The following is a 21,764-nucleotide window of genomic DNA, read 5'->3' on the forward strand; positions in this document are numbered from 1 at the left end:
GTGGCGCCGGGCTCATCCTTCTTCATTAGTGATTGGATACCTTAAATAGACTTTCCATTGGCTGCTATAAAGCCCATATTTAGCCATTTTCTCCAATACATCATCACTAGTTACTGTGAAAACTCAGGCATAGGCACAGTTGTCCCTCAGACAAATGGCCGTATTAGCAACCGACAAGCACAAATATGAGTGTAATAAAGGTTCATTCCACTATATGTTACACCATCACCCTGATATATCAACATACCCGAAAAAGCAAAAAACTTCTTCAAGGCTTTTGGACTCTAGCTTGATTCCAAGAGGGAGATAGACAGCACTTTTCACATACATCTAATAAAACGTGTAACACCAGGAATAGAGACAAAAGAAACAAAAAACATACAACAGCCGGTGTTCACTGATGGTCACCCACTCAACTACTAATCTGCCTCTCATTGGCTTGACTCTGGGAGAGCGGACGGGATCCCGTATATTCCAATGGATATGGTCGTATGTGATGGTTTTGCCTACCAACGGCGTTTATATCACAATCATCTCGACTCTCTACAACTTGAAGAGCAAAAAAGCAAAAACATACAACAGCCGGTGTTCGCTGATGGTCACCCACTCAACTACTAATCTGCCGGTTAGGGGCTTATCTATGGGGGAGCAGACGGGACCCCGAGTTTTCCCCTACCTATGGTCGTATGTACTAGTACTCGCACTACGTGAAGCTATATTCTGTCACAATACCCACATATAATGAAGCGAGGCTGCCTTATACAATGAATAAGAATATCTCTCGACTGTCGAGTTCTGTAAATCCAAAACTCAAAAGACCTCTTTGTGTTTCCATTTGAAAAAGAATGCATCGACATCGGCCAACTCTACCTTAGCTGCGCAGCGGTTCAGATGCATTGGAAGAAGACGCTTATTACTTGGGTACTCCATTTGAGCTACACACGTCGACTAGGTACCTTGTAAAATAATCCCAGTCATCTTTTGTATATTAAGATTCATAAGATGCGGAATATTCATCAAATTTGTGTCATCCTTGGTGGAATAACTGTGAAAAATTAACAAATGCAAAGAGAGTTGGATGTTGAGACGATGGAGGGGAAGAAGCCCGGAGATGAGACAGAGAGAGAGCCAAGTTGGGTTTGCCGAATATCAAGATATGTTATGAAGTTAATCCTGTTGTGAAAGCCCATCGTAACTGTGGCGATTCTTAGTATAGCCTTTGCAGGTTTCTGGTCCACGACTTCAACATAAATTCCCCATCAGGCGGTCCGCCGAATTACTTCCCCTACTGGCCTTCCAAACACCACCCACCGCCTTCAACTCCCACAATCCGGCCCTTACATGTCCACCCAAAGTCGGAATACAGCTTCACAAACCGGACGCTTCTCCCGGGCATCACCTGGCATACACGACAAATGGCGCGACCGTGTCCTCGCCGCCGCCGGAGAACAAGAGGAGGCCCTTTATAAGCACGCTTGGAGCCTCCCTGAAGACCTGTCCGACCTGGAATCTCATGGGCTTCGCGCTCGAAGCTGGCTGATAGTTGCAGCTTCCTGCCCACTCCTCCATGAGCACGTGCCGCCACCAGTCCAGTTCCTGGTCATTCCGGCTAATGATCTTGCGAGTAATGGGGTGGAAATCCTTATAATAACCCCGAAACTCATCGATGCTGACACTTCCTTCTGAGTGACATACTCATCTTTGCAAAATGATGTGACAAGACTCACTTCTGTCCCTAAAGCGATGGGTTATGTCAAAATATAGCCATTCGGGTTGGCCAATATGTCCATAGAATCATGGAGGTAGGTACGTGCCTCTGAGACAGTCGCAAATGTCCTATCATGGGACAAAATAATATGATATGCTGCTGACTTGGAGAGCGCAATTGGAGGTATACCAGGGTGGATATGGTTCCGTACAACAGATTTCAGCCCATCAGCCCCTTGCACAAAGTCAAAGGAGAATTTCCGTCCATCACCTGCAGTAACAGTAACACTGCTATCGCTGTCACCGATTTCAATGGTTCTAGTGGCTATGAAGACTTCTGCTCCATGGCTTTCGGCAGATCTTTCAGTGCTTTGAGAAAATGGTCACGATGGACGAGAATATACTTGAAAGTCAAGAATAATGTTCATTTGCCATCTGTCTCGCCTCATCTAATCGGTCCCCTTCTTCTCTTCAGTAGAAAATATGAAAAGATCCTTCAATTTCTGTCCTGCAGACCTAGTATCGGCCTTCTTCGCACGCTGCTCTTGATCGTGTTTTGCACGCTTTCGCATAAGCTCAAGGGTTTGCTCAACTTCGCGTACGCACTTGCCGAATTCCTTTGCATAAACTTTTGGATCCTCAAAGTCGTCGCTTATGGGTTTTGTTGGCCAATATATGTCCAAGGCGGAGAGCAACCGGTCGAACTCACGCTCCTCGAGTTCTTCTCTGTCTATACGAAGTCCTGCCTCAATCAGATTTTCGGGTAAGGGTTTGGTCTTCCCAATTTCTGGAGCCTCTTGGCGATGTTTCTTTTCCTGTCAAGCCTCATTAGGAAAACGCCCATCCCGAATTGCCTCGTATTCCTCGGTAGCATCGCTTTTCTGCTTACCTGAATAGGGACGAAGATCGAAATTCTCATACGCTGAGTCTTAGTGAGCCGTTTTATTCCGATTCGCCTCCGCGAGCTTAAGCTGTCGCTAGGGCTGACTGCTCTCTGGATTCTAACCTTGTAATTCTTCTGTAGATAACTTGGCTAAACATTCATCATCAACTCTGACTGGTAGGGTGCTCACGCCCCTGATGATTGCCCGTTTACTACAACATTTGTAGTCGAAGAGCCTTTTGCAGTTACGGCACTGAAATTCCGGGTTGCGGAGGTTGAAGGGAGTTGAACACTTCGTGCAGCAAACGGTTTCCATACTCTTTGAGCGCTCGACTAAACCCTATGAGCGTAGTTTTGTCGGGGGGGTTCCTTGCCCAGACTGGGAAAGGTTGTGGCCAAGTCGGACAGGCGGAGGACCTTGAGGAAGTGCAGAACGGGGCCAGGGCATTTTTAGGGGAGGTGCCTGTGAGAGACTCTGCGACTGCTGAGAAGACGATGACTTTGGAGCCTGAGAAACTCTCAAAGGGCCGACAGAAACTTGAGGTACGTTAAGCACAGGCTTATAAACGCTGTCCCCTGTAATGTCATCTGCGTTGGTATCATGTGTCGCCTGGGTATTTTTACTACCGAGTACAGAAGATGACATTTGCAGAGATGAACCATTCTGTATCTCCAGAACTCCTGCATATGGTTGATAACTAGAACTTGTGGTCGATACTGTAGCCCAAGAATTTGGAATGGGAGCTAGAGCAGGCTGCCGAGTTGGAACAAATGGATCGCTTGAAAGAATTAGCCCACATACTATTGAATCTATATATGGAATACGTACAATGGTATAGGTATTGACGGTTTAGAGACTTGTGGCCTGTGGCCCTGTAGAGGTGCAACCCAGGGATGCTCCATGGCCGTGTCCGATGTTAGGCGTTTGTCTGGGTGAGGTTCCATGAGCGAGCGAATGAAGGAGACTGCATTTGAGCTTGCATCTCGCTTGGTAAGATTGTCTGTGGGAAACAAGTCTGTATTCACTAGATAGCTGACGAGTGCGTTGTGGGTAGGGAAAACAGCCGTCTTTGTTAGTAGGCGGCAGGCCATCTCGCCAAGTGCCCACATGTCAGCTGCTTGATGGTTAATCTGGTTGGAACTGCTTGGCTCATGAAAGAGCAGTTCCGGGGCCATATACGGAATTGTGCCCTTGATACTTGACACTACCTTGATCGACCCTTCGACGCGTTTACTGATGCCGAAATCGCTAATCTTAACCCACCAGTTATTCATCGGCGGCTGTGACCGGATAAGCACATTCTGAGTAGTTACACGTTGTAATTAGTGATAGCATTCTTAAACTGGGCGATAAAGAACTTACATCAGGCTTGATGTCCCGATGGGCGAACCCCTCTCGATGCATGTAAGACAGCCCTTCAAGCACCTGGAACGATATCTCGCGTACATCCGTCTCATCTATGAGCCTATGCTTATCCATATACTTCTGTAAGTCGCCAAGAGGAAGGTATTCCATGGCGATATAGAGGTTTGAGGCGTCATCGTCATACCACCCGAGGAATTTGACAAAACACTTTGAGTACTACATGCACGAGAATCAGTCATGTCCTTTCCCACCAGAGACCGAATGCACTCACATACACGTTTTTGCGAAAACTTGGCAATAGCCTCCAATTCAGATACATAGTTGTCCTTCTTATCTTTGAGACTCATCCGAGGAATGATTTTGACGGCACGTTTATCAATGCCTCGTCCCCCCTCGACACATTCCTGCAGCCAGACGCTACCACAACCGCCGTGGCCCAGACGGACCGTCGCCTTCCAGCGCTCCTCTCGCCATGTCGACCGAGCGTTGTTCTCATCGTCTGAGTCTTCGTGGTGGTGAATCGTGACATCATCTTCGATTGTCGTGCTGAGGCGGGTGTCACGAACGAGATCCGGCCATCGTGACATTGCGGGGCCGGTCCGACGGGAGGATCCGTCGGCGGCGTCTGAGAGTGGCAGCGGCAACTAAAAGGCGCAGGCAGCGAGGAGTAAAACGGCAGTATAGATTTGAGACTTCATCAGTTGATAATGTTGATGAAGCTTCGAAAATGAGCCGAGGAAGAACAATAGCACCGAGGAGTCCATGTGCTATTAATAAACGGCCAGTTGCGACGGCTTGAATCCTTCGGCGCCAAGGTAAGGCTTTCAGGACGCAGGGGCGGGGCTGTAACAAGAGCGTGGCGGCTATTAACAATTCAGCCTCTCACTGCCCTACCTGCCGATCATTTACAATTTTTATAAATAGGTAGATAGGTATTTGGTGTACGTTTCTGAGAACTTGTTAACAGAAAATACATGTATACAGCTGAGTGGCTTACGAGTTGAACTCATCGCTTTGAACATCGTTTACAATGGTCGACTCGTTTGGCGTCCTCGGTCTAATTGGCACTATAGACACTGTAAACCACCGAGGAGCGGAGCTCGTCGCGCTCTGCAAAGCATTTGCAAATGCCGAAATTCAACTTCATGAGAGCGTTGTGCGCGTCGAGGCTTGCTGGCTCAAGATTCAGCTGCAACTCGAGTTCATACGCAGGTTGGAGCCTCAGCTGAGTGAATGGCATAAAACCATCCAGCAACGGGCGCTGGAGATTCTACTGCAAAAGCTACACGCCGCAAACACCAGACTCTCAGGCTTAGTTAAAAAGTCTGATGCTCTGCCAAATGGCGCAGGCGAGGAGACCACCATCGTCGAGGTCAAGCGACTCAGGTACGCATTTACGAAGGACAGACTTGCCGACACAATTACCGATCTTGAAGTCTGGCAGGGTATTTTTGACCCCAGCTGGTTTTTGATGATGAAGATCGCAGGACCGGAGGTGGACCAGCAGCTCTACTTCATGTCGCAACAACAACCACCTGTCTCAACGCACGAGGCAAAAGCACATGCAGTTATCCCTGTTACGCAGCAGCTGCGTCGCGCACTTAAACCTATTGTAGACGATGGCTCAAGAAAGACTGTCTTTCTACTTCCCGAGGGACTCAGCACTGAAAGCGTCCAAAACCTAGCTTACAGCCCGGTCCGCCTAGCTCGTCGAGCTGACAACGGCGAATTGGTGGTGCTTGACCCCATCACTTGCATTTCCAGGGCAAACATCAATTCTGCACTGCGCGACATTCGGAATTTCGCAAGGCGACTGAAGCACACAGACCCTTTCACGTTTGGGCTGCTGGAATGCAAGGGCATCCTGAACGAGGATGGTTCAGATACGAAGCCTGGCACAGCTATACCCCCAACAGGTCTGTCTTTCGTCTTGCGCATGCCTCCGACACATTCGCATGCACAGAGTCTTCGCCATCGACTGCTTAGCGGACCAAGCGGCGAACACGATTCTCTATCAGCACGTTTTGACCTAGCGAGACAGCTTGTCAATGCAGTTAGTTATGTGCATCTGTATGAGTTTGTGCATAAGAACATTCGACCCGAAACAATACTTATCCTCAGCAGAGGAAATTATGGAACTGAAAATACCGAAAGAAACGATGAGACGGCTATTTTGGTCGGCTTCGACGTTCTCCGCGATGCTGAAGGCAAAACGAATCGTCTCGGCGATGACGACTGGGAGAAGAACTTATATCGCCACCCACAACGGCAGGGCAAGACACTAAAGACAGACTACAATATGCGACACGACATTTACAGCGTCGGCGTCTGTTTACTTGAGATTGGATTGTGGGGGAGTTTCGTTGAGTACGACAGAGTCGACGAGAAAGTCAAGTCTTCGTTAGGAACAACGCACTCTCGACCGTCTGGTTTAGGCTCTACATTGGCAGCTGAAGATGATAGTACGAGCGGGCCTGAGCTCCTAAAATCTCCTGAACGAGTCAAAGACAGGTTATTGCAACTTGCAAGAGGCACCTTGAGACGGAGTATGGGCAACAAGTATAGCAAACTAGTGGAGACTTGCTTAACGTGCCTAGACGAGGGCAATAAAGATTTTCGAGATGATGGAGAGTTCAAGGATGAAGATGGATTTGCCGTAGGGGCTATGTACATTGAGAAAGTTTTGCAAAAGCTAGGCGAGATATCTGTCTGATGCTGTCTTATTGTCAAGTCTCTACACTTGATAGAGTCGGCCCGGGCTTTCAAGTGCTTTTACGCGCAGACATGCTGAGCTACCTGCACCAGGTTTGACCATATATGCATCTTTATAGCCATCTTCATAACACAGATGACCAAGATGAGAATGGCAATGCCCGACAGTAAGTAGGTAGGGTAGTATGTAATATGAAGTTGACGAGTACGAAGATGAGCCACTGAAGGTGATGGGCTGTTTTTCTAGTGTGGTCATAGACGGCGCCTTTTCGATTCTCGTTAAGTCTCACATGGCAACATGTAGTCTGACTGGAAAAGAATAAGTCCATCACAAGAAAATTCATGAAGATGCATAGGTACCATCTCTCATTTGCCCCAATTGGGAGTAGAGAAAATGCGATCAATATAGCTCTCTTATACGCATGTGTCTTCTTTTTATCACGTACATTTCCCTTTGATGGCATTATGGGCCTCTCGTACAACTGCACTAGTTCATATTAACATGTCCATCTTATGCTTTGGGCTTATATATCACAAGATGCTTCATGACTTTATTAGTTTTGCACAGTGAGATTACATCTCACTCATTCGTTTGAGTAGACAACGATGAAAATCCCGTATATGCACAAAGAGAAGAGAGACGAGTACATTGCGGCTCTTTAGTATATACATTGAGCTTTTATTGTTGCTTTTATATACGCGTCTAAATGATAACCTAGTTACATTTCCTAGCAAAAGAGGCACCCTAATCCCGCTACCTCTGGATTTTAGACGTAGCTCAAACCACCATCCAGGCCGAGAATCTGGCCAGACAGGAAGCTGGCCCCTGCGCTAGCCGCATAAACAATAGCACTGGCAACTTCCTCTGGAGTTCCGTTTCGCTTGATGTACTGCTGAGCACGGAACTTTCGGGTCAGGTCAAAGTCCTCTGGAGGAGCGTAGTCGGTGGCAGTAGGGCCGGGAGCAACAACGTTGACTGTGATGCCCTTCTCGCCAAGCTCCTCAGCCCACGCCAGACTAAGAGTGTTGAGAGCTCCCTTGCTGGCAGCGTAGAAAGCAGCAGCGTTGGTTCCGGTACGAGCGACAACAGTGCCGATGTTGACGATGCGTCCACCGGGCGATGCGAGATGAGGCAGGGCAGCCTTGATGAGCAGGTGAGGGCCCAGGACGTTGGGGTGGAAAATGGCGTCAAAGTCTTCGATGGGAGAATCGGCAGCAGTTCCGGGGAAAGTAGCGTGGCCGGCGTTGTTGACGATGATGTCAATCTTGCGGCCGGGGAACTCGGCGACAGTGGCCTTGACGATGTCATCGCCAAATGTCAGAGAGCCGGCGTTGCCTTGAACAGCGATGGCCTTGACACCCTGCTCCTTGAGCTTGTTGACGACTTCCTGGACAGCGACTTGGTTGGAGTTGTAAGTAACGACGATCTTAAATGATGTTAGTTTATGCTTTGGTCAAACAGCAAAAGGGTTCAAGTTGAGAGAGGGTATTCATACATCAGCGCCGCCCTTGGCAAGAAGAGCAGCGGTGGCGTAGCCAATGCCGTTCAACTTGGAGGCACCGGTAACAATGGCAAGCTTTCCCTTGAAGTCAGACATTGTGATGGTTTGTTTCTGTTGCAAAGTGGTTTTGGAGTGTTAGAGTTGTTTGATTGAAGAGAGAGTTGTTTGTTTAAAGAGATTGTATAATAGAATGGAGGAGCAGAGTAGATTTCAAGTCGAAGGTCTGCAACGCCTTTTATAGCTGGAGTTGTCAAAGTCAAAGTCCCCTCTCTTTTGTCGTTTACTAATATCATCCAAGGTAGCGCCCTAGTTGGATCCATGTTGTAGATTCCATCGCCATATTGTCTCAGGCGCACGCCAAACTGTGCTATGCTTTAGGCTATTTCTAAGCCTATCAATCTAACCTTACAAAGCCAGGGGATAACGTCATTCAGCTTACAATACATTGGTAGCCCATAATTGGTACATGTTTAGTGCAGACAACCTTATATCGAGTACCTAAGGATAATAGTCTATGTGTTTTTGTGTAAGACTATCGTTTAACAAGCCCAATTCCCAAAATGGCAAGTGTCTCTATCCGATAATTTTCCACAAATGAGGCTCAGTACATACCTTCGACGGCATACACTCGCCATCAGACGCAATGATTTGTGATTCCTGAAAACAAGGATGAAAATACAGATACCTAGAAACTGCAAGATGTTGTGAATCTGACAAACCCGCTACAGCTTTACAAATCCATACGATGCTCAAACACTAGGCTCCCCGGCTCCAAGTCATTTCCAATAGCCCAGTTCCCGTAACTCCACTGGGCTGCGCTCTCCAGGCCCAGCTCTGAGCGAGCTCGTCCGCGTATGACATTTCGACAAACATCCAATTCCCCATAGAATGCGATACATGCACCGGGCAAAGCATGACGCTGAGTCACGAAACTCCTCGAATCCTATTGCCTCTCCTTCTATCCTCACGATTACGTATAGCCGCAGCTATCAATGGATCGGCGCTAGAGCTGCACGGACAGGGACACCTGCTGCCGGTTTCGGGATAGTTGCGAGCATTCTGGGCCTAGTGGCAGTTCTTCAACGGTCGTCGGGTTCGATCCCGAGGAGCCAGGAGAGACAAAGCCAAAACTCAAGGCAGCTCGGCTGAATAATCGATTATGTCAAGCAACCAGTGTGGCGTCGCGGCATCTCATTGGCCTCAGCGCCTATTCGGGCCCGGCCACCCCGGTTTCTGAGCTGTGATTGGGATGCTTCGCCCACGTCCCGTTTAGGAATACGGTCCTCGTCTCGCGCGTATGAATACTCCCTCGAAGCATCGCCATTACTTGCTAACGCTGTCCCAGCTCACCTCATCTGCCACTGTTTAGTATTCCATGACTATTCAGGACAATGGATCCCCTGAAAGATGCCAACTCCGCGGCCGGTAGCCGCAATGCCAGCCCCAGCTCTGGCTCTGGCTCCAACCTTCTCTTCATCAACTCTGCCGGACCTGCACGCGGCAGGCCCCGAGATCAAGCCACTACGCGCCAAATCCGGCAGCATGTAATGCGAGACATTGGCAAGGCTCGACGGAAGCCGCGTCGAAATCCCCAGGTCGACCTTGGAGTTCATTCTCCAAAGAGGATTGCGGGTCCGTCTACAGCATCCTGCACTTGCACGGCTGTAGGGCTGAACCAGGCACTATGTGATAGTTGCACTCAGCTGGCTGCAGGAGCGGCAATTTTGCCGCCCCTTTCTCGTCCCTTCTGGGATCAGCATCCGCTGGCCATGATGGAACACAACTGGGGGATGGATGCGTTTGCAGCGTACGGCCTCGCATTGGCTGTCAACTGGGAGCAGTCTTATACCGGTAAGTAATCCAAAACAATCAATCTTTGACAAGAGGCATTTTCAGCAGCTTCAGCATCAGTCAAATCTGTCTTGATCAAACTTTCAAAGACTCCTTGACTTGAGCCTAACTAACATGGTTTGACTTTTCAGATCCATCGATTTCGCGATTCTGGTTCCCCTTTGCCTTCCAAGCTTCTGATTTCTGCCGGGACTTCCTCACTGGCCCTGAAGTCCGCGCGGCAATCCACTCTCAGTCGAAAGAAAGGAGTCAAGCTTTTGCATTGGCTCGCTTCATGGAGGTGACATCCTGCATAAACAGGCGGTTGCTGCTACCAGACGTCAGCGCAGCCACAGCGATCAATGTGGTCCAAGCAGTCATGGGCTGCATCTGCTATAATGTAAGCAACCATTTTTTTCTCTGATTTTGTCACATCTGGTTTGATAGTTTTTCCATTACTGGAGATGAAAAGCATCCAACGTTGACGTTGATGAAAATGAATAGTTCATTGTTTCGGATTTCGAACAAGCTCGCGTCCATCTAAGTGGGCTGAAAGTCATGATTTCTGCAAGAGGCGGGATTGAGAGCCTTGCAAACAACAGCCATGTTCTTATGATGCTTTTTTGGTTAGTAACACCTGTTTTCATGGGCAATTTCATAGTGCTAACTGAGTCTTTCTCTTCTCCTCTTTTTATAGGGTCGACACGTTATCTTCTCTGATATTTGACCAAAAGCCCCGATTTCCAATGCCAACATTATTAATACCTCCTCTACCAAACGAAGAATTGCCTCAAATTCTCACAACGCTGGAACCGAATCTCGGTAGGTTGTGCTCTGACACAGATACCCATCACAGAGCCATAGCTTCTGCCTTTCAGGACATATGGTGTGTGTGCAAAATCATTCGACCGAAACTAGAGTTGTTGGGCGACAACCTATGGCGAGAAGAGGTCTATATCGGCACCCAACTCAACCCCATCGCATACCGAATTCTCGACTCTGATGCTCAAACGCATACAGATACATCATTCTGCATGCTGGAAGCTCTTCGCCTGGGAATGCTTCTCTGGATCCTGGGAATCAAACAGAAAGCTCAGTCTTACCCATGTTCGCCAGCTTCATACATTACCAGACTGCTACTACACTTGCAGAACCCGAGCATGGCGAATCTCACTCAGCATTCGCCGTATTTCATTCCCTACCAGCTCTGGCTCCTCTTTATTTGTGCGACCATGACGCTCGACCCGACCGATAAAGCAATTGCCTTACAATTAGTTGCTCGTATAATGAACGAAACTAGATGGACCTGGATAGACGTGACGGTATATATGCAGCAGCTTCCGTGGATAAGCGATTTCAGAGTCTATAACGAGTCACTTGCCGCAGAAGTTGAGCTATATCGTGGTGTGACATCTTTCGTTTAATAGCTAGTGTTTATCCTCGTAGAGGTACTGATTATTTGTAATTTTAAATCTGGGTAATAAAAGCGTTCATAAACATCTGATTAGGAATTACTACACACTATACAATGTACAATTATCATGTCCAACGACGCTGTAGCCACGCTCTAAACGCTTGATAATATATTTGAAGATGTTGCTCTCTTGTTCCAGCATATCGAGTTTTGAGACATTCTCACAATCGTAATTGGTGGCAACACTCCAGCAATGCGAAAGAAAAGCACTTGGGTAGTTGATGTTTTAAAGTGGTCGAAACTAAGTCATAAAACTATAATGATATGAGTTTCAACCAAACCTTTTGAAAATTCTTGTATTATGAAGAAGCTTTCCACGGTGCCGAATCCAGCTCATAAGTTTCTGCAACTGGCCCAGACTGCCACCCTGCCCCATACGTATTTGGCGTTGCAGGAGAAACAGTGGGGTGAGGCGAATGGGGCGGCTGATATCCCATTCCAGGCTGTGGAGAAATAGATGGCTTGTATTCGGAATTGCCCTGAAGCTCTGGTCGTGGAGTGTTGTAACCAGGCGGCAGGCTATAAGGTGTAACATTTCCTTGAAGCTCTTGCCTCTCGGTGCTATGAAGCTCGGGAACAACCGCGACGTTGGGCCCCATCTTGGCAGTGTTTTCCAGCTCTGGAGGTCCTTGATAGCTGGGGCCCTCTGATGTCGGCGGCAACGCCTCTCCTCTCGCCTGCCTGTTGCGTTTTCGACGTACGAAGAATGCGACGAGACCGATGCCAGCAATGAGAACAACGCCTCCCAGCACACACGCTGCAATCACGGCCGTCTTGTTGATTGAGCTCGAATTGTCTTTTCCTTCTCCACCGGAAGAAGATCCATCTTTTCCACTTTGGCTGGGACTACTTCCGCCACTGCTACCACGAACACTACCGCTGCTGCCTGTCTCTGTAGGGCTTGAAGGAAGTGCAGTATCACGATTGGTAGGATGGGGATACGTCTCCGTCGCGGTATCGGTAACTGATACAACAACTTCTTTTGCAGCTGCACTACAGTAGTATGCAAAGACATCGAGAGCCGAGGTGACGTCTGCGGTGGCGGTGTTGTCGCAGTTCCATTTGACGGATGATGTGAGTTCACTTAAAACTCTGCCGCTCATGCCGGATTTGAGGCACACGCATGAGGCGAGGGCCTGGGGGCCAGTTGCGCAGTAATTTTCGGTTTGCTATGAACGAGTGTCAGTATGGTCTCGATCAGATGTTTGTAACATTTACGGATTTACATCGAGGATGGCAGATGCAACTCCACTCTGAGCGCATGTTCGCAGCGATTTGAATTGCGGCAAAGCGGTGATATGATATGTCACTGCTCAACTGATTAGCACTACACTGATGACAAGAGGTTGAGATGATCTTGTCTCACTGTCTCCCGGAGGGCCTGGAGGCTCGGTAAACGTCGTCGTTCCATTGTTCATGGCGCAGTATTCGCTGTAAAATCCCACAGCATCGCTAATGTCGCCTCCACCAGAGCAGGAGTACCTTGGAAACTCTCAGTTAGTATATCCCGTATTTCAGGGGAATCTCAGGCGCTTACCGAACATATTTACTAATGCTGTCGGTGACTGCGGCAGGTATTCCATCCTTGCTGCAAACACAGGGAGCATAGAGATTGGCGGCTTCAGGACATTTGGAGTAATTCTGTATCAATTATACATGCATATATAAGCGTAGCCCGAGTGATCAAGGTATAGGTGAATAGCAGCGCCGCCAGCTTACATCTCCAATCACAGCTGCCGACACGGCCGACTGTGCGCATTGTGGCATATAATTCATCTGGCTCAAATCGGTAATGTAGGCCTCGACAACGTTCTTCGTCGGAGTTGAAAATGTAATCGGTAGACTCTGTGTGCAGTATTTCTGCATAACACTCGATGCGCTCTGTTGATCTTCGGTAGCCGTACTGCCGCAGCTGTATTTGACATCTCGGGATATCGACGATGTTATGCTGGTATATCTCTCTGTATTTGAGCATACACATGACTGCAGCGCGGTTTCTGAGTCGCCACAAATCGTTCCGAAAGTTAATGTCGCGATGTTGTAGGATATGGCTTCGGAGGCGCAGGGGGCCTGTGTAAGTAAAAGAGCTTAAGTTAGCAGGTATCATTTCAATCATTACAGAGTCTCTGTTGCATATGATCAACTTATAAATAACGTACCAGAAGAGAAAAGATCTCTAGATCCGTCACATAGGATACATCAGCCTCGACGAGCGCCGCCAACCAAATCGCCGGCGCGATTGACAGCCTAAATGAGTGCCGCATGGCGGTGGCGGCCTATTAAACAACTTGTTGTTATATAACTATTCGTCAAGGAAGATGGACGGGCACGTAACTTACAGCAGAGGCGCAGAAAACGAATGACAAAGAAAGTCGCCAAGCAAAATGTCACGGCATAGTTGATGTGAAGAGGAGATGCCCAACAACAAGCGCAGAAGAACAAAATAGTTCTCCTTCTCCTTTCCAACTCCCGCTCTTTGCTTCACAACTCTGTCTTCTGGGCATCGTCTATTCAGCCCATCACGGGGAGCCCCTGCTCGGCGCCACGATAACAACCCGCTGGCGCCTTGGCAGCGCAACCACAAAGACGATAAAGGTGCTGGGGCTGAAAAGTTGGCGCGCTGCGATTTGACGGCTTGGAGGAGGACCCTTGACAGCTGAACTCCAAGTCTGGACGCTACGGCAGTTTTTGGATTAAACCCAAATTCGACTGCGCTTAAGAGGATTCGAGGCTGAAACGGCGTGTTTGCTTTTTTGTTTGGCAGCTGTCTATTGTGTATGAGAGGGCGTCTAGATTAAATTGCTGACCCCGCATGCCATACCATGAGTTGAACCTACTGTTGAAAGGCAAGGAAAATGAGAATAAGTGAAGGAATCGTAGAGACTTGAAAGCTGCAGCTAGGCCGAGGCAACCAAAACCCATTGCTTTCACATAAACATAGTGCCAAACCACAAGAGTAGAAAAGACTTTAGAGCACTCCTTCTTCTTCGCGTCTAACAACTCTCATTTTTCGTACTTGGGTCTGTGCTACGAACCACAGCTATCGTGAGCGACAATGAATCGTGGTTGGAGATGCATCACGAGAACTCGTCAATCAGCCTATACAACTCCCACCCACCAATCAACCAGCTTTACTAATGCAACAGCAGACAGGCTCGCTTACTAGCTCTATGCACAGTGACTCCTGATAGTAGCGGTAGCCCAGATTGCTCATGGGCAACTCATCTTTGGGCGACGACTAAAGAAAAGCAAATAAGAGGAAGGGAAAAGCTCTCATGAAACAAGATTATAGTTAAAGTGAGTGGAGTTCAACCAACTCTAACTTTGTTTTTATTCTGCGCCGGCTGCTGCCGATTATACACGTAATGATGCGCTTAACCTGCAACGCTTCGATGGCTTGCGTGTTCATGCTTGAAATGACCACGTTCCGTCTCATTACTCAGGCAATACTGTAGCATTATAACAATGAACCATCAGAACATATAAAAGCGAAGTAATTCTTGTAATTGTGTGAATTGCTACGTCAACATGCCGTAATAAGTGACTGCCACAACGTATAATGTAAAAAGGAGAAAGAAAATCAATTATATCAAGAATCGGAATTCTCGACAACATTGCAACAGAGTTGTTGCGGCAAGCTGCATGAGACAATAACTGTTTTACATTCCATACTCTATCTATGAATACCGAATTGTTTTATTACGCCTTCTCCACAGTGTTGACGTCGCCATGACGACTGAGGGTCCAGCCACCAGGACCTCAGAGTTTCTCAAGGCACTTACCAGTAACTATTTAGTATCTCTTCTTGTGCTTTAATTCACAAGGTCCTTTTCTATCTTCATGTAATCTATTGTCCCAGAGTCTTTACACTGCTACACTTAGTGTATACACACGTGAGGAAATGCAAGGCGCCTACCCGTTTGCAATACCAACATATACTTCTCTTCGTCTGTGAAAACCCCCGGGCTTTCCTTTTTTTTCTAACTAGTCAGTTGAGTCTTTCATGATAATCCTGATCCTTCGTCATAAGCCATGGCGGAACTGTTTTGTTGCTTGGCAATAAAGCCCTATCGCCCCCAGCGACTTGATCATGAAGCGAAATTTGACCGTTTCATGCAATGGGCCAAACATGCTTCTTCCGTCCCCAGTGACAGCTTTCACATCAATAGCAACTTGGAATACGCCGTACAGCTCGTGAAACAAGTCAATTTTGGGCCGCAAGAGTCGATCAGATACTTTGCTCCAGCAAACAGCGACTCTGGATTCATAGAAATCACTGAGAACAATCTTCTCGAAGCCAACTTTGAAAAGCTAAACTCGTGCGTACCAAGTCATTTCAGCTCATATTCTTTATGCTAATCACAAAGTTTTCTCTGCTCTCAGGTTCAAAAACTTCAAATGCGGCTCACACAACAAGTTCTTCGAAGTCAACTTGTATCAGAAGAATCCCATCAACAGACACCATTGGCGAGCGAATCTTGCACGACCTTCCACAGATATTGACCTATCATTGAAGCAAAAAGCAGAAGAGAAGAGTTCAGATATTAGAGCCGAATCCAGTACATCCCCTCCCGGCCCAACGTCTGGTGAGTCGGGCTCAACCTCTCCCAAAGCAGAACTGCAGGCTGAGGAGGTAAGTCGTGAAAGGTCAAGCCATCCTACTAAGCAGTCTCTGATGCGGATTCGCAGAATACCAACAAAATTGAGAGTACAGCCGTGAAGTCAGCCCTCCGTATCTTGCTTCCAACGGTCAAGACAAACCTTGGCCCCAAACCTCTAGCGTCTCTACTTTGTCTCGATTGGGTCAATGAACAACTCGGTCTTGGTCTCAACCTTGAGAAAGATTGGCAAACTCAACTAACTTCACGCAACATTGCAACATTCATCTTCGACTACTCCCGTCTGTCTAGCGTAGGGTCGGTTACCTTGGCAGAAATCGAGAATTTGGTGGCCCTAGCGATGCACCGTAACTCTTCATCCGAAAATTGTCAACTTCAGTCAGGTCGAAAGCAGTTTCAAGAGATTGTCGACCAAGTCCTGGAAGCTAGGGCGACGTCGAGTTGGGTTTTCAAAAGCCGAGAGGCTATGATGCGCACGTTCACGACCGGGCCAAACGAAGAGCTTCTCAAGCTATTCCAACACAATGATGAAGAAGAGCAAATGTCATCGCTGACTGACAAGGTATTTCGGTACAAAGTGTTTTTGAGCTAGAAGTTACAAGCTAATCAGTCGACTAGTTCAGGCTCAATGTAGACGATGAGAACGGTGACGATGATTCTCAATACGATGATGATACGAATCGCTATGAAGAATACTATGACGATGACGTTGGCTCTTATTCTTCTGATTTCGAGGATAAGGATCTCACAGCTTGCGACAAGGAGTGCGGTTATTGTGGAAGATGCCCTTACTAAAGTCGGGCACGAACAGGTAATATTCCACCATTTAGCTACTATGGAAGAAGTAGATCTATATAGGCGACACTTGGCAAAATCTCTCAATGAAAAGAAATTGATAATATTAAAGTGACCGGACCCTACTCCATCATTCGTCACCCCTAACTATTCGCCTCAGCTGACGGTACTGGGCCTTCCGTTCTTCCTCGGCATTCCACGTAGACGCATGAAACAAGAACGGTTTCTGTCCAAAAGTTTGCCAGGACACGACACCCTTCGGACACAGAGTCGAAGCTGACTGCCGGGTATTGCTTGCCCTTGATTCCTCGAAACGCTACGCCTTTTAAGAGTACAAAACAACTCATTAGTCAACTCAGCTATCCCTCTATAAATGTTCGTCAGAGATTCTCTTGCTTCGGAACGACTCACCATGATATTTACCATTCAAGGTGAAGAAAGCGACTTCCTTGTCAAAGTCGACACCGCACCCGACGACATCTTCCTGAGCATACTGCGGCCCATACTTGTCGCAGTCATTCGAGGGAAAGGCGTTCCCGTCTCCGTGGTATCCCCACGATCCTTTATCGAAACCAAGCAGAGAATCCAAGGGTACATGTTCCTCGCAGAATCCCACCCCAGTGTCTCTGCCGCGATAATGAATTTGTTAGCCCCTCATATGATATTAAAACAATGATAGAAGTGAGAACATGGGTCTGGCCACAGATTTATCTTTAGCATCCTCCATAATCCCTATCTCGAAGTAGTGCAGTTGATTACCGGTCATGGCACAATCGGCACGGATTATCGCCTTTGCCTGGGCCTGATAGCTTGGATTCACGGCGCAGCCTGCTCAAATAATTTGATAGGCGTTAGCTATTTGATTGGCCTAACATGAATTGGCCTTCGGAGATTTGTTTGATGAAAGCCCATGTGGGACATGCATGATAGATGAGAGCAAAAAAGAATTCTGATGGGATATGCTTGAGAAACTCACTCATAACCGTAACAAGTTTTCCCTCCTCTGAGATATTCAGGCACGGTGATTTATCCTCTTCATGCCATTTCCGGGGCTCTTTAAGCGTCGGAGGCCACGATATTGTCCTGAACAAGGTTTCCGATTTGTCCTTGAGCTCCTTCATGTTCTCTATTTTGTACCTCATCGTAGCATGCTGTGCTGTCTAGCTGTCGTCATCCAGCTCGGTCAAATCCTTGCTCCGGATGTTGTCAATGGCGCCCTCCACAAAGGTCTCTCATCGCTCGTTGAAGCTCCAATTTCGGCCTCGGTTTCGCTTTCGCTTTCCTCTTCGTTGCCGCTGGTCTCCTGAGACTTCTTGGGGTCCCCTTACTCATCTTGTCAATTTTAAGTAAGAGTTCTACAGTGCCCCGGAATTCTCTTTCGGTAGCCAGAAGAAGCGGCGTCTTATGGTTGCCGTTGACGGCTTTGACGTCCGCCTGCTGTTGGACAAGAAACTCGCACATCGACGTCTGTCCATGCATTGCGGCAAGATGAAGCGGCGTGTCTGCATTATGAACATAGTCTTGAACCATCACAACGTTAATATAGTCAGTCATAAAAGAACTGTATGAGCTCGTCAAATCCTCCTTCAGCAGAAAGTGCCAGTACATTATATTCAGCAGAGTCTCGTGCTGTTACATCGGCGCCGCCTTCGATGAGCGACATGATAATATCCAGGTTTGCGATCCGCACGGCCAGATGTAATGCTGCTCTCTTGGCCCCATCGTCAGATAGGAGTTTGGCACTTGCTACATTCGCGAGCAGCAGATTCAACGTTTCTGCGTGCCCATGCTGGGCAGCGTAATGTAGGGGGGTATAGCCAACTGTGTCGTAACTGTTTATAGACTCTTTCACCGAATTAAATACGGGAAAGCTACAGAGTAGCTCGTTGAACCCTCCGGATGCTGCTTTATATAGCTGGGAGGCTTTGCAGGATGGCTCCATCTCGTAAAGCCTCAATGCGATATTCGAGTGCCCATGCTCGATTGCTAGCATCATGGATTTTCGAATGAGTCCTTCTTTTTCCTCGGATATAGGCTTCTCTATATGAGACAGCATTTCCTCAACGACTTGTGTCACCCCCAAGCTTGCCGCTATCTCTAGAGGCGACTCCGCAGTATCCAAACCGAAGAGATTCGGTTGGTATTTGCGTGCTAGGGAAGACCAAAAAAGCGAATTATTCTCCAAGAGCAACAATACTTGTTTCAAAACGTCCAAGCATTCCAAGGAGACAGGCGCAGCTCTTTGAAAATGATCCGGCCAGTAGACAGACGCGTAAGGCAGAAAACCGAACTCGGTATGATTTCCAACGTCCCGCGGTTCACGACTTTCTTCTGGGCATTGGTCACTTCCGACCTGCGAATCTACCCAAACGAGGTAGCGGATACACTTCAGAAAGGGCATTGTTTTAATCACAGACTCGTCTTCCGAGTACTGGGCAAGAAGCACACCCTTCAGCGCTGCATTAGCGATGCTGACCCTCCTGTCCTCCACAACGATTATATCATTGTCGTCCTCGGGACGCGAGGCATGGGCCTGATTATCGGTTCTATTACCGGGGGTCGTTTCTGGTTTGGCTCGAACAAGTATGGGCTTAGAAAGATTGGAATTTCTCGAAGCACCTTTGGATCTGTCTATCGACATTCTCTCATGGGTATAGTCCTCTTGGTCCTCATTCTCCGCAGCCATGTGCGGCCAAGCAAGATTCCCCAATCCTCATGTCTCTCGTCATGTATGCTTTTACTGTGGGAAGGTTGCCCCTACCACCACGCGGGCATAGGTTGGGGTACATGCCTGTATGTATATGAGAAAAAACTAAGGTATAAAACTAAATTTGTGATCAAAGAACCTTTTATCTGTATCATGCACCATAGTTCCCACTGATAATAGAGCCTCAAAATTGATTCTTTGTCCTAATTGATGCTACAGCATCATACTACCAGGTATCTCTGTGATTCCTCAGTTTGCGAGCAAGATCGTAAGATGGTCCCTTTATTTACAACATAGATAGTATTTTCATTCTTGGCAAAGAAAGGTTTTGTGCTCAAACTGGACCGAATAACAAAATAGACCTATCGAGACGCGTAGGCGCTCCACACATAGTACCGCCCAAAGCATATAAATGCCTAGATAGGCGTTCAGTGGCTTTTTGGAGCAAAAGGTATCGTAGATATACCGAAATACACCGAAGATTCAAATAGTAAAAGCTTACTAGCAAAAGTATAAGTACTGCTGCGGTTTATACTAGTAGTAGCTTTACACAAGAGTTTTTAATCACTCATTGCAAACTCAGATTGCAAATGCCAATATATATATAGTAGTAGGTAGCTGTTCCCCTAGAGCCAAGAAGCAGAAGAATCCAACTTTCTCTTTGCACCTCTGATCTACTGTCTCGAGTCCTATTTTACAAACGCTCATTCAACATTCTTGGCCATTACTTTTGAGTGCCTCGGAGTTCCAAGACAGCACGAGACAATTTTTCCCAAAACATATCTCGAAGCCAAGATACTTTCAGTATACCGGCCGCTATTGTTCTCGATTCAACAATTACCGCAGAAGGAGAGAAGTCAAAATGGAGAAACCATCAGCCTGTGTTCTGGTTGACACTCTCCCTGTATTGTCAGCGCTTATAGACTCCCTCAAAGGCCTGCCAAGAGAACCACCATCAATATACATCGACCTTGAAGGAGTCAATCTCTCCAGACACGGCACCATCTCCCTATTGCAGCTCTACATCCACCCCACCAACAAAGTTTACCTCATAGACGTTCTCGTGCTCAAAGAGAAATGCTTTTCGACACCAGCAACAGGGGGCCCCCTCACGTTGAAAGATATCCTAGAGTCCAAATCCACTCCCAAGGTGTTCTTCGATGTCCGCAACGATTCAGATGCTCTATACAGCCACTTCCAAATCAAACTGGCTGGTGTCGTCGACCTCCAGCTGTGGGAGCTTGCCGCTCGACCGTTTGCCGGAAAGTATGTCAAGGGGCTGGCAAAGTGCATCGAGATCGACTCTTCCCTTTCGGATGATGAGAAAGCCGAGGTCATGCAGACCAAGGAAAAGGGCAAAATGCTCTTCAGCCCCGAACATGGAGGAAGTTACGAGGTGTTCAACGAACGTCCTCTTTGCAAAGACATCCAGGCTTATTGTGCGCAGGATGTATATCTCCTCCCTGGCCTGCTGAGATGGTATATCTGCCGGTGTGACCCGATATGGGAGAAGAGAGTGGCCGAAGCTTCGCAGCTCAGAGTTGCACAATCACAGAGAGAGGACTACAATGGCACAGGAGGGCATATGACTTTGGCTCCGAGTGACTAGTACTACAAGAGACAAAACTATGCGTCTTGGATATGATGGAGGCGTTGTAGTTGTACTGTTTTTGGGTGTCGAACATTCGGTAGCGGCTCATGAGTTGGGAAACTGGGTGGCCAAGGCTGTCGAAAGAAGGATGATGAATTGATAAGGCTGGCAAATCGTACATGTATATTCACAGGCTACATTCCCATATGTACATGCTTATATAAACATTGCGGCTGCTTGATGCGGTACATTGAATTGAAATAGCCTTACAATGAGGATTGCCGTATTTGCTCTACTGGTTGGTAACAACTCGGATGATCAACGAAGAGAACAATTGACAAAGTTTCCAGCCCTGAAGCTCATATTATCATCTTACACAAAGCATGAATGCTGCGTTTAACATCGATAGAGTCTACTCTGCTGGGGAGACGTGATTTCAGAGTTGTGAATGTTTTTACCTTGATCAGTATGAATTTGACCACAAGTATCGGCGTCATACAACTGGTTCAAAAAAAAGAAGCAATTGTGCGACAATCAGAGCCTCGGATCCCTCTACGAATGAACTTTTGCCAGCAATC

At 47.5% G+C, this 21,764-nt stretch overlaps 9 protein-coding genes across 9 annotated transcripts; 5 read left to right on the plus strand and 4 right to left on the minus strand.

The window, feature by feature from the left end:
- Positions 1-1,341: 1,341 nt before the first annotated feature.
- On the plus strand, positions 1,342-1,686 carry TGAM01_v209917 (hypothetical protein; the record flags this gene model as incomplete). The annotated part of the gene is made up of 1 exon (XM_024550669.1): positions 1,342-1,686. The coding sequence occupies one exon, from the start codon at positions 1,342-1,344 to the stop codon at positions 1,684-1,686; it is 345 nt and encodes a 114-aa protein (XP_024404580.1).
- Positions 1,687-2,930: 1,244 nt separating this feature from the next.
- TGAM01_v209918 (hypothetical protein) lies at positions 2,931-4,543 on the minus strand (the record flags this gene model as incomplete). The annotated part of the gene is made up of 4 exons (XM_024550670.1): positions 2,931-3,369; positions 3,420-3,892; positions 3,954-4,172; positions 4,232-4,543. The coding sequence occupies 4 exons, from the start codon at positions 4,541-4,543 to the stop codon at positions 2,931-2,933; spliced, it is 1,443 nt and encodes a 480-aa protein (XP_024404581.1).
- A 443-nt stretch (positions 4,544-4,986) lies between these two features.
- Positions 4,987-6,669, plus strand: TGAM01_v209919 (hypothetical protein; the record flags this gene model as incomplete). Its single annotated transcript, XM_018808446.1, has 1 exon — positions 4,987-6,669. The coding sequence occupies one exon, from the start codon at positions 4,987-4,989 to the stop codon at positions 6,667-6,669; it is 1,683 nt and encodes a 560-aa protein (XP_018658364.1).
- Positions 6,670-7,435: 766 nt separating this feature from the next.
- On the minus strand, positions 7,436-8,266 carry TGAM01_v209920 (hypothetical protein; the record flags this gene model as incomplete). Its single annotated transcript, XM_018808445.1, has 2 exons — positions 7,436-8,095; positions 8,165-8,266. The coding sequence occupies 2 exons, from the start codon at positions 8,264-8,266 to the stop codon at positions 7,436-7,438; spliced, it is 762 nt and encodes a 253-aa protein (XP_018658363.1).
- A 1,295-nt stretch (positions 8,267-9,561) lies between these two features.
- TGAM01_v209921 (hypothetical protein) lies at positions 9,562-11,424 on the plus strand (the record flags this gene model as incomplete). Its single annotated transcript, XM_024550671.1, has 4 exons — positions 9,562-10,021; positions 10,153-10,400; positions 10,505-10,626; positions 10,698-11,424. The coding sequence occupies 4 exons, from the start codon at positions 9,562-9,564 to the stop codon at positions 11,422-11,424; spliced, it is 1,557 nt and encodes a 518-aa protein (XP_024404582.1).
- A 349-nt stretch (positions 11,425-11,773) lies between these two features.
- TGAM01_v209922 (hypothetical protein) lies at positions 11,774-13,738 on the minus strand (the record flags this gene model as incomplete). Its single annotated transcript, XM_018808443.1, has 6 exons — positions 11,774-12,643; positions 12,701-12,783; positions 12,841-12,956; positions 13,012-13,115; positions 13,194-13,544; positions 13,634-13,738. 6 exons carry the CDS (start codon positions 13,736-13,738, stop codon positions 11,774-11,776), a joined length of 1,629 nt encoding a protein of 542 aa, XP_018658361.1.
- Positions 13,739-15,506: 1,768 nt separating this feature from the next.
- On the plus strand, positions 15,507-16,888 carry TGAM01_v209923 (hypothetical protein; the record flags this gene model as incomplete). The annotated part of the gene is made up of 4 exons (XM_018808442.1): positions 15,507-15,793; positions 15,858-16,107; positions 16,164-16,655; positions 16,712-16,888. The coding sequence occupies 4 exons, from the start codon at positions 15,507-15,509 to the stop codon at positions 16,886-16,888; spliced, it is 1,206 nt and encodes a 401-aa protein (XP_018658360.1).
- Positions 16,889-18,434: 1,546 nt separating this feature from the next.
- Positions 18,435-19,574, minus strand: TGAM01_v209924 (hypothetical protein; the record flags this gene model as incomplete). Its single annotated transcript, XM_018808441.1, has 1 exon — positions 18,435-19,574. The coding sequence occupies one exon, from the start codon at positions 19,572-19,574 to the stop codon at positions 18,435-18,437; it is 1,140 nt and encodes a 379-aa protein (XP_018658359.1).
- Positions 19,575-20,457: 883 nt separating this feature from the next.
- TGAM01_v209925 (3'-5' exonuclease) lies at positions 20,458-21,204 on the plus strand (the record flags this gene model as incomplete). Its single annotated transcript, XM_018808440.1, has 1 exon — positions 20,458-21,204. The coding sequence occupies one exon, from the start codon at positions 20,458-20,460 to the stop codon at positions 21,202-21,204; it is 747 nt and encodes a 248-aa protein (XP_018658358.1).
- Positions 21,205-21,764: the final 560 nt, after the last annotated feature.

The sequence above is a fragment of the Trichoderma gamsii genome (assembly GCF_001481775.2).
Source record: "Trichoderma gamsii strain T6085 chromosome Unknown Scaffold_53.2, whole genome shotgun sequence".
Lineage (NCBI taxonomy): Eukaryota > Fungi > Ascomycota > Sordariomycetes > Hypocreales > Hypocreaceae > Trichoderma > Trichoderma gamsii.